We start from the raw sequence: 12,054 nt of genomic DNA on the forward strand, positions 1-12,054 counted from the left end.
GTATCAGCGAATCATGTCCATACTACTGTTGAATGTTCTGTATCAACATGTCCTATTCTGCTTATCATGGGGGGGTAATGGCCTACTGGAATTGTCACTTGACTATTCACCCAGAGACCCAAGTTCAAATCCTGCCCTAAAAGATGTTGGAATTTGAATTCAAGGAAAAAATCTGGAATTAACAATTTAATGATGACCACAAAACCATTGATTATTATTTGGAAAAAACTCATCTGGTTCAGTAATGTCCTTAAGGGAAGGAAATTTGCCATCCTCAACTGGTCTGGCCTATATGTGACTCCAGACCCACAGCAATGTGGTTGACTCTTAACTCCTCTTTGGCAATAAATGCTGGCCTAGCTTGTGAAGCCCACATACCATGAACAAATGAAAAACAAAATCTCACACCATTCTATTGTCTCAACTTTTATGATCAGATTTCCACAACTCCCATCACCTGAACCTTTTCTACTCCTTCTTTTCAAATTAAAGCCCCATCCAGAGCTCTGGTAACACAATTCACCAGGATGTTGATTCCAGCCTGGTTTAAACAGAACCTTTCCCATAGGAATAACTCCCTCTTTCTGGATTTACTGGTGTCAGTGTACCATGAATTGAAAGCCTTCCTCCCCACGCTATTCTTTGAATCGTCGAATATATTTGTTAATTCCCCTGATCCTATGCCAACTGGCCCAAAGCTGAGGTAGCAATTCAGAGGTGCGATTATGTTTTACTTTGGATTCTAACTCCTCGAACTCTCTCAGTGAAACTTCATTTATGGCTCTACCTATACCGTACATTGATTATGATAAGTGGATCCCTTCTCTCAAATTAGAGTCATATAGCTATACAGCACGGACACAGGCCCTTTGGCCCAACTTGTCTATGCCGGCCAGTTTTCTGAATTGAACTAGTCCCTTTTGCCTGTGTTTGGCCTGCCTACATCCCTCTAAACCTTTCATATCCATGTATCTGTCCAAATATCTTTTAAATGCTGTAATTGTACCCATCGCTAACACTTCCCCCAGGAGTTTGTTCCATATATGCAACACTTTATGTATGATAACATTGCCCCTCAGTTCCCTTTTAAATCTTTCCCCTCTCACTTTAAACCTATGCCTTTACTTTTGGACTCCCCCACCCAGGGGAAAACACGGCTGTTCACATTATCTATGCCCCTCATGATATTAAAGTCATCCTTCAGCCTCCTATGCTCCAGGTTAAAAAAAAAGTCCCAGCTTATCCAGCCTCTCATTATAACTCATACCTTCTAGTCTTGGTAACATCTTTTAATTTCTTTTTTGCACCTTTACCAGTTTAATTCTTGTCCAGTATCAAGGACTTGTCTTTAATCTTGGCACAATGTGGCAAAACAAAATCTTCAAAACACTTGATTCTGCTGCAAGGAACAGTATCTATCTGGCTTACTATATTGTTGCCAATCATTACTACATTTGTTTTCACTTCCTCTCAGAACAAAATATCCAGCTACATCTCCTCCACCTTGATGCTTTGTACTGTCTGCCGCTCAGAATTCAGCTCAAAAACTCTGAACCACAGCTATCAACAGCAATGGAAGAGACAATGCCTGGGATTACCTCCCACACACTGCAGTCACAGCAGACCTCACAGCGTTACCATGTCCGTCCAATCTTATTTACTTGTTTAATTACCCAAACAAATCTGCGATCTGTTAACGAAATAATTTCAATCTATAATCTGCTAAATTTCAGAGAAAATTAAAAACTCACCAACCCAAAGAGAGAAAACAAAAGAATGAAAAGCAGCACAGCCTTTCCGCTCTGCAACAAATTCCCACTTGCAACAATATCCCAACTGAGCACTTGCTTCCTGGATCACTCTATTTGCCCACTGTGCAGTGGCAATCACTGTCTACTTTTACAGACAGAGTATGACACATCCAAGTTACAACAGCTAGGTAATCAATATTTACTCAGGCCACCACTTTCAGGCAATTAACAGTAACAGTCAACCAGTTTCTCTTTACTCGGGATTTTGTCTAGTTTCTTTGATAGTTTTAAAGTTCTCTGTCAGATTCTAAGTAAAAGTTTGAGAAATACTTACCAGAGAAATCCTACTTACATCAATCCCACAACTTGGGAGTGGCATGGTGTCTCTGCTGCCTCACAGCGCCAGAGACCTGGGTTTGATTCCAGTCTCGGGCAACTGTCTGTGTGGAGTCTGCACATTCTCCCCCATGTCTGCATGAGTTTCCTCCAGGTGCTCTGGTTTCCTCCCACACGGGCAGGGGTCAGAATTACTCTTTTGCAGATTGATAACTGAGACTTAATCAACCATTCACAAGAGAAAATTTCCCCTTTTACCTGCCTCCCTTGCATTTCCTGGGCTGTGAGGACCTAAGAAGGAGCATTGTTTCCCCTATCTGAGATGCACAAGCCAAACTCTCTAAAAATCACCTTCTCAAGGGCAACCAGGGATAGGCAATAAATTTGGCCCAGCCAGCAATGCCCACATCCCATGAGTGAATGAACAAAAAAGAGACGCATCATTAGAAATGACTGATGAAATGAGCAATATGTGTGTGGAGTCCTGCAGGTGGATTCGTAGGCTATCTGGGCAGAAATCTAATTGCTTATCCACATCCAGATGCCAGACTCCACACTCTGGCTTTCCCTGCATTATCCTGCACAGGATTCCTCAGAGTCAGACACCTTGCAGCTCCACTCATTCACCTTTGGACACATTCATTACATCGCTCTCTGAACAATCAAAACTGACATAATTAACGCTGCCTCACATCCACCCTCTGCAAACATTATCATTTTATTCTGTCATCACAATCCATTCCTCACATTCACATCGCTCTTTTTCTCTTTACGGGAGGGAGAGGGTAAAACTCCAAAGGGAGGCAGAGAAACCTCCAGTAATTGTCTTGCTGATTGCTGTGAAAAAGATGTCCATGGAGTTTGGCAGAATGATAGAATGGAAAGTCCTTGGTGATGGAGAAGTTGGTTCACCAGATTCCTAGTGATAGAATTATATACTGCATTGCCACTTGGCAGATAACAATAACTACTGATTTCCTGATGTGGAGGTGCTGGTGTTGGACTGGGGTGGTCAAGGTCAGAAGTCACACGACACCAGGTTATAGTCCAACAGGTTTATTTGAAATCACAAGCTTTTGGTGTGCTACTCCTTCATCAGGTGATGAAGGAACAGTGCTCCAAAAGCTTGTGATTTCAAATAAACCTGTTGGACTATAACCTGGTGTCGTGTGAGTTCTGACCGTTTGATTTCCTGTCATCACTAATTGATATATGAAAATCTGTACAGTTTTGACTTTGGACTCTTTCCCCGTGGGAGAATCATAAAATAAGTTGCCACTTCACTATTACCTACATATACATTCTCACATGAAGTTTAATTTATCTCTAACTATATTTTAAAACAGCAAAGAAACTTTTGCTTTTAGCTTTAATATCATTTTCAATTTTCTTTGTTATTCACATTTTAATGCAATACTTTTTTTAGTTCATACATTTCTCTGATATCCATATTTTTTTTCCATTTTGTGTTTTTTTTCTCTGTTACTCAACACTGTTTCTTCTCTCACATTTTGATCATAGTCACTTAATCATACAAGTAGAAGACATGCCTTTTAAGGGAGTGGTAATGGTGATTATGAGAGCAGTATTAATATTCCTCCCTGAGGATGTTATACCACGTCCACTCCTTTTGCAATGCCACAACCAATATCAATCAGTGCTAAGAGCTCAGGTGTTCAGTAGCACAGGCATCTCAACAATCCCCACATGAGTCACATTGGCTTTCTATCATCTCTGCTGAGGATACTGGATGACCAACTCATATGATTGATTAAAGTAGCAAACCTCTTTTAAAATGAAAATATATGGCAAGGCTGTTCAATCTGTTGTGTTTTAAGTTAAATGAAAGTTTTACTGCATTCATATAGTTCATTTTCATTGCGACTTGTTGATCTGTGTTACCAAAAGTCATTGATAATAAGGTAGAGTCAATGACTTCAGATCTTCTTTAATGTAGATGTAACAAGGACCATTAAAGCAAAGGGTTCTTTTTCATTTTTCAGTTAAAGGTTTTGAACAAGCTACTGAAAATGTTGCTTGATCTATTGTCCCTTCGTTCACTAGCTATAATGCATTCTACTGTTCCCCCTTCTAGATTCTACTTCATCTTCATCCAATTCCTCCTTGAGGAATGCCTATTCATGCTGCTGTGCCTCCTTCAATCCCAGTTTTTTCAGCATTACCAGTCATGTAAAAAGCAGCAAATCATAATGATGTGGTCTAATACTGTTGAGAATGGTCAAAATGGTAAAGGCACTTCAGCTATCACTTTAAATTGTTAATAGCTTTTGATATGATACTTCAGATGGATAGATATGCATCTTTGCTCTTCAGTCCATTTGGCACTGCATAGGGCTTTTTCTGCTGCATGTGTAGGGAGTTTGACTTTTTAAAAATTATTTCATGGGATGTGGGCATCACTGGCAAGACCAGCATTTACTGCATGTCTCTAATTGCTCTCGAGCTTGACTTGCAAAGTCATTTCAAAGAACAGTTAAACGTCAACCACATTACTCTGGGTCTGGAATCATGTATAGGCCAGATCAAATAACAATAGCAGATTTCCTTCCCTAAAGGGCATTAGTGAATCAGGCATTTCTGAAGAAGGGTCTAGGCCCTAAATGTCAGCCTTCCTGCTCCTCTGATGCTGCTTGGCCTGCTGTGTTCATCCAGCTCTACACCTTGTTATATCAGTGAATCAGGCAGGTTGTTTTATAGCAACAATATTGGCTGCCATTCCTCATTTATCAAATAATTTTAAAAATGTATTATTAATACTACATGTCTTCATTCAATTTAAAATCTATCAACAGCCGCGATGGGGCTTGGACCCATGTAACTAGAGCATTAGTCTGGGATATTACCACAAGACTATTGTCTCTTCTTTCTGCTGGAAACCATCCTTTAGAGTTCCTGAATGGATGGGTGAAAATTTGTGGGGTGACATGAGTGTCATAGGATGAAAGTATCATGGCAGCCGTCAGCAAAATAAGCATGGATCCATACTTTCCTTCTGCACAGTTCTCCAGTTATAATTGACACAGGAAATCAATACAGTTAGCAAACACTCCTTGCTTGTTTTGAGAAAAAGTCATTAGACCCGAAATGTTAACTCTGCTTTCTCTCCATCGATGCTGCCAGACCTGCTGAGTTTTTCCAGTAATTTCTGATTTTGTTTCTGATTTCCAACATCTGCGGTTCTTTGGGTTTTTTTTTTGTTTGGCATGAAAGAGGAGTTGAGGCCTGGGTAGATCAGCCATGATATTATTGAATGATAAGTAGGCTTAAGGGGCTGAAAGGCCTACTCCTGCTCCTACTTCTTACGTTCTTTGAACCTTATTTTATCCAACACCTAACAAGTACAATGAGAGAGGGTGCAGGTCAGGAACATACCTGGAGATAATGGGAGGGAGAGGAAGAAGAAGACATACTGAGGGCACATAAGTGGCACGGGTACTATATCATTTTAAATAAACCGTCACTTTTCTTCATGTGTTTTCACTTCCAGTGTTACAATGTCTGATATGGTAAGTAATTTTGCTATAGGACCTGGTTAAGTCACACCCATATGAGAGATACCTTATCCCAGATCATAAGGATACAAAATGTTGCAATTACCAAGCAAGCCTCATCTGTCACAAGTAACCATGTCTTGATGCAGAAAGTTTCATAGGCCTGTGACCCTTAGAACATAACTTTGAGACTGCACCAATGTGTTTCACATTACTATGGAGGACACTGATGCTAAGGATAATGTCCAAGGAATGTGTCAGGACCTATTCTGCACACATCCTTTTACATTTACACTCACCTTAAGAGACAGTACGGAATCAGTGATGATTCCACATATCTCAGCAGGGTAATGTTCTTATGTGTGAGCTCTTTAAAGCTGGGCTGTTCATTGGGCAGCTCACAAGTCCTCTATACCCACAGCAGTCTTCTGAGAAAAGCTGCACAAAGCACTGCCTTCAATGGTTAAACTCTGTCATAGAGGATGTTCAAGCATATAAAGGCGGCTTAACAGTCTCAGCACACTCTGAAGCATTGAAAGGATACACATGAAGAAATTTTTGAATGATTCCTCTTTAGAATTTGGCTGACTGTCATGACAGACTGAATTACACATCACTCAGATGTCTATCCTCATGGATGGTTTCAGAGCTATATAACTTTAGTGCCGTGCTATGCAAGTGTATTGTCTTCTGCATTTTACCTAACAATGACTCACGGCAGGTTATGTGTAGCTACTTTTAAGTTAATTCATCTGAAGATATCAATCATGTATTGAAATGGATAATGTAACATGTACTTTGCAAAAATAGAAGTGAAGAACAGCTAAACAACTAAATAAACATGCCCTTTACACAAAGCAGGGGGTGGCCAGACAGACAAGCAATGAAAACAATCAAATGAAATCTGGATCCAGCACTGTCAACATGGAAACAGGTGACTATAACGTTGTCTCTGGTCACTCGGGCTCTGAAACACATTGCTCTGTCTCCCTGTTTATATGGCCCTCCTGGAAACCATTCAAATCCTCAGTCTCATCTTTATCTTCAGATTGCTCTCACTCCCCAAACTGTCTGCATCCGGGGCATTTGCCTTTTGTGGGCTCATGCTGTTTAGGGCACAGCAACCACAATGAAGCATACTACAATGAACCTTTCTGGGCTGTACTGCTGAGCTCCATTGGAATGGTTCAGTCATCGAAACCTCACCTTAAAGCAGCCTACAGTCTGTTTCACAATGGCTCTGATGAAAGATTAAGCATCATTGTTCTTCATTCTGTGTTGATCTGTGGAGTTCTTAAAGGTGTCATAAGCCATGTTTCGAGGGGTAACTCTTGTCTCCCAGCACTCATCCTGAATGAGCTGAGGATTTTAGAAAGAGGCAGGAACCTGAGCTCAAGTGTATACAAGTCATGGCAGCTCGCAGAATATTTGATGGAGTCTTCCAGAATTTGAATTTGTGATCACAAAGCAGTTAACAATATGAACAATGGAACTCTGCCTCTTCACCAATGCCATTGGTTGGTGATAGGGTACATTTAAAGCAACACTAGTGCAATCCATATCTCTCTGTATCTGAAGGGAGGAGCGAAGGTGGAGAATCCTAATGCTCTAGCTGCCTCATTATCATCGTCAAGGGAAAAGGATAGGAAGAAGTGGACTCTGACGAAAACAGCATCAAGGACATCCCAGATGCACTTATTAGTGAAGGATTGGGAGAGGTCTTCAGTTGCACATTGAATCGAGATTCTGGTAGCTGTGACCTTGACATCCATTGAGATGGAATTTTCAACAGGTTTTTGTGAATCAAGCAGCTCACATAACTCTGAAATGATGAATTGAGATACCTTTAATCTTCAGTGGTACTGCTCTTCATACATTTGTTTTTAACGACAGTGAATCCTGTAATCCCTAGGTCTTACCATTCATCTGCATCTTGTCACCTTCGCTTGGATCTTGTCCTGCTTCTTCCTTTGGAGGCTGTGTGACAAATGCTGCAGGTTACTGTTCTTGCTTCACTTGCTGCAGCTCTTATTATAGCTGTCTCCTGCTCTATGGCCTTCTAATTAAGAGCAAGACCACAAAGATGCTGGGAAATCCATCTGCCACTTCAGCTCCATGAACAGCTAATCCATGGGGAATGTCAAAGAAATCACGGAGTGTTAATGAAGTGACAACTGAGCCCTCACATCCTTAACAATCAGGCTGATGGCTATGGTCTCACACAGGGTAAGGAAGAGGTCCCAAGGAGATCACCAACATGTCTCAATAAGAAGCACTGAGGTATGTGACTTCTCGAACGTACTGGAGACAATCAACATGCCTATGCTCCATTGTGAATTAGATGTCCTAAAGTAACCCACCACGAAATGCCCCACACCTTCCCAAAGCAAAAAGAACACCACAGCCTGTGTCTTTGCACATTTATTTTTCTGTGTGAGGTTATGGAAGTTGCTATGTGTTGTCTTACAGTGCTTGCTATGGATTGTCATTTATAAATTGAAATCTTAGGCTCTGCTGTTAAGTTCCTCCTTACAATAGGACTTGCTGAGCTTACATGACAAGGAGGCAATCAGTGGGAACAATGTAATACTCATGACTGCCTGATATCTGCAATCTTTGAGAATTAATGATCTCTAGAATTGATGGCCGATGGTTGCATTTCTTAATCAGTGAAGCCATTGTTATTACAATTGCCCTTTGGCAAACCTCAAAAACAAAGTTGGTAACACCGCCTCCATAGAGGAAAAAGAAGCACCTTATTTCTTCCATTTGATTGCAACAAAGTTCCAACGTTGTGCTCATGCGTGTGACTTGCAGTCTCTGCCTGTGATCCACCTATTTCCCCCAATTCTTCATACTCCCTTTCGAGTTGCTGTGCCTGTGTTCCTGATGACAGTACAGCCTCCCCATTTTGGGTCAGCCCATGCACATTACTATTGATTTGACTACTTTATGCGCAGAGCTCATGATTCTCATGGTTCCAATGCCCTTAATAGCTCAACAGCATACTCATATAGGGGCCAGAGTAACCATGATAGACATGAACCCTCTCCCTACTTTGTGATCTGCTAGTTCTCTCCCATTAACTATGAGGGCCAACCTTATCTATAAATGCCCACCATCACTGTCAACATTCCTTCATCAACCCTATGAAATGACTCCCATTTCTAGACTTCATCTGCTCACTCTCAGCAGGATGCTATGGACGCTTAAATATCAGGTTTATTATGGACCCTGATAAATCCTCTGACTATTAGTGGCCAAGCCCCAGTGACTGAATTCCACCCTCTGGGCTGCTTTGGCAGGTCAGCTCTGACTGACTAGAGCTCACTGTCTGGACTGATGTCATAATAGCGCCCTGACTGACTGGGATGTAATCCTCAGACTCTTTCCACTTGACTTTGAGGACTGTCCATGTCAAAATCTCCAGACAGCAAGGACACAGATCCCCAGACTCATGGTGGAACAAATGCTCGACTGACCGTGGCCTACTGCCTGGACTGAAACTGGACCAGCCGAGGTCTGAATGCATTGGTATACCATGACTGACTAGAATCTATCCTAAGCTCACTAAACACTCCTCCTCTTTGACTTTCACATATTAACATTTTCTTCAAGCACATAACTGCCCCCTGGGCAATTAGGGAAGCAATAAATGCTGGCCTACCCAGAATTGTGCTCATTCCATGTGTTTGTGTGTATGGTGCTTGCACGCATTACAGCTTTGATGTACAACAACATATCCAGTCCCTCTCTGACTAATACATTTACTCTTTAGTCCTTCTCACTGCCACAAGCTGCAATCCCATTCTGCGCTAAGAAGCAGCCTAAGCCATAGAGGATGTCCGCTTCTAACTTGCCGCTAAATTCTTCATCTTCTTAAAATCAGGCTAAGGCCTAGAGGATGCCTGCCTTGAAGAAAGCACTAAAAATCCTGTATTGATGCGTAAAATGCATGGCTGTTTCTAAATGCAAACTAACCTGCCACAAGTGTGCAAGTCCTGGCAGTCCCTCAGCTCCAAAGTAGGTACTTGAATCCCTGAAATGTTGGCTGCTTTGGGCCAAGCCCAGGCCTGATGAGGTTATGAGCTTTGTACTTTGCTGATGCCGAGTTCTCTGGATGAAGGACTGAGGAAGAGTGTGGTCATTGGTCATAGAGGCATGTAGAAGAAGTGGTTCTATGTGAACGGAAATATGATTGACAGTACAGTTATTCCTATGAGCTGCAATAGATACTGATGAAAGTTGCCAGGTGCCCAATACGTTTTGGCTGTGGAGTTTTTGTGCTATTGAGTTTCTCGATTGCGGGAGGACAGCTTGAAACGAGATGTTAATATGACATGTTGGGGCACTAACAAGATGCAAGTGCATGGAAATAATTAACTTGTGACCCTAAGGCAAGGTTCTGGATTTGTCATGTAAGATGTGAAGTGTTAGGTTGAGTACATTTTTCAACAATATCGGGAAGCTGATTTGTTGACATCCACCATATTAAGTCATCTTATACACTATTATTTGTGCAAACTCAGACAGGATAAAATTTGCCGTATTGCTCTGTGCCTTTGAACAACATGGATAAAGGAGAGAACTGAGGGGAAATATGAGAAAAATGAAAAAAAAATCAGGATTCCAACATTGATAAACAAAAAATTTTCTCCTTGAAGTTTAAGCAGCTCGTTCAGAATCTCACTAATGAGCGGCAATTACCTCATTTTTACTCAATTGAATCTCATTAATCATCTGACCCATCTGATTTCTAAGCACTTCAAATTCTTCCCTCCTCTCCCAAGAAACATGACACCTCCAATTCCCGAGGTGGAAGAACAGTTACCTGGCAGCAGCAACTCCCACTTGTCTCTCCAATTCTTCAACCAACTCTGTCTTCACACAATATCCCTCCACTCTCCATGAACGCCATTCTCCAACTTTCAAAGACAGAAATTGGCATCGGGAAACCACCAGTCTCATCACATCACCTTTCATGCTCCCTGACCAACTAATGTATTACATCAGCCTTTCATGGCATCACTTTGGAGTTTGGGAGCACCTATAACTTGCATATGTCTGCCATGTTGCTTTGCATACTGAAGTATACACAGATCTCATAAAGACAGGATGCATTTTATCGTTCATGGTTTCATTTCTTAGCATTGACACTTTGTGATTACCTGGAGGCTGCTAGCCTCCATGGCTTCCATTGCTTTTTAGCGCAGGTGGAGAGAAAATTTTTTTATCAGAATTCAGAGAACTGAACAATGAAGGGGGTAAACATTTCGCTAAATGGTTCTGTGCTACATTGCACCATGCGCCAGCTGCTACAGCCTTCTAAGTACTAGGCCAGATTGGCTCAAAACTACAATTCATTATTATCTGCAAATTCACAGCTAACTTAATAAAGTTTTCAACTTTCAAGCTGATGGTGAGTTTTCAATTGTTTCAGAAACATTAGGCATCATTGTCATCGAAGTATTATGACCGCATGAGTTATCTACTAAATTCTCCCTTCCTGCGCCAATGTTGATTGGTCACAAGATTACAAAGAAATACAGGATAGTCCCATATTATCTTAACAGAACAACAGCTTTATTACCCCAGGTAATTTCAATTTAGATTTTTGACAGAACTGCATGGAGTGCAAGTACGTATGTATCATTTAGGATGGGTTTTAATAAAAATCCAGATGCTAAAATTTATCAGAAAATTGTCTTGCATTTCAATTCACAATGTAGAATAGAAATATTTGCAATTTCTTGTTTTGTGTCCACATTTCCACCCTATATATATGAAAATCCTTTAATTAAAATTAATCCAATAAACTTTCAATACATGCCATTAAATATTTATAAACAATAATATTGAAGGACACTATCCAAGTTCAACTGTATTTAATATTTTGCAGCAAATAGTGTCCTGAATGTAGTTGTTCACTCACCCTTTGAATTCCATCATGAATTCTCTTCACACAGTTCTCCAAGCCATTTGTTTTGTTTATCATATTCCACAAATGAGCATATGTTTGTTCAAGCTCAAATGGATTTCGACCTTTGGTTTTGATTATTTGCAATACTTCTGAATCAAGGACTGTACCATATGGAACGTCTCTCTGTTTGGCAAGGTCCTGGAAAGATCTGCATCATGGAAGACATTGTTATATTAGTAAATGCCTGCATTTTATTTACAATCTATTTAATCTAATGTCATAATTTACTTTAATTGCAAATTCTTCATGGCATTTTAATTATCTCAAAGCGTTTTAATTATACGAGATTCTCAGTTTGAAAATTAGTATTGCCGCATTCAAAACACCAGGTGCTGATTAAGAAATGTATAGATCTTCCTAGTAAAAATCTTGTAATCAGATGTAATATATTTCTATGGTTGTAATATCACTTCTGAAACATCTAAGATTCAAGTAACAGCATTTTCTTCACATCATAAGCTCATCTTTTCTTTTA

The 12,054-nt window shown here is 40.5% G+C and overlaps 1 protein-coding gene across 1 annotated transcript in view; it reads right to left on the reverse strand.

Annotated features, from left to right (window-relative positions):
• The window catches only part of LOC109911032 (glutamate receptor ionotropic, delta-2-like), a 477,476-nt gene that overhangs the window by 54,207 nt on the left and 411,215 nt on the right, over positions 1-12,054 (reverse strand). The window contains exon 12 of the mRNA XM_048603965.1: positions 11,532-11,727. Within this exon, the coding sequence (XP_048459922.1) occupies positions 11,532-11,727 (196 nt within the window). The remainder of the gene's footprint in view (positions 1-11,531; positions 11,728-12,054) is intronic.

This window comes from Rhincodon typus, chromosome 12, assembly GCF_021869965.1.
Source record: "Rhincodon typus isolate 14 chromosome 12, sRhiTyp1.1, whole genome shotgun sequence".
Taxonomy (NCBI): domain Eukaryota; kingdom Metazoa; phylum Chordata; class Chondrichthyes; order Orectolobiformes; family Rhincodontidae; genus Rhincodon; species Rhincodon typus.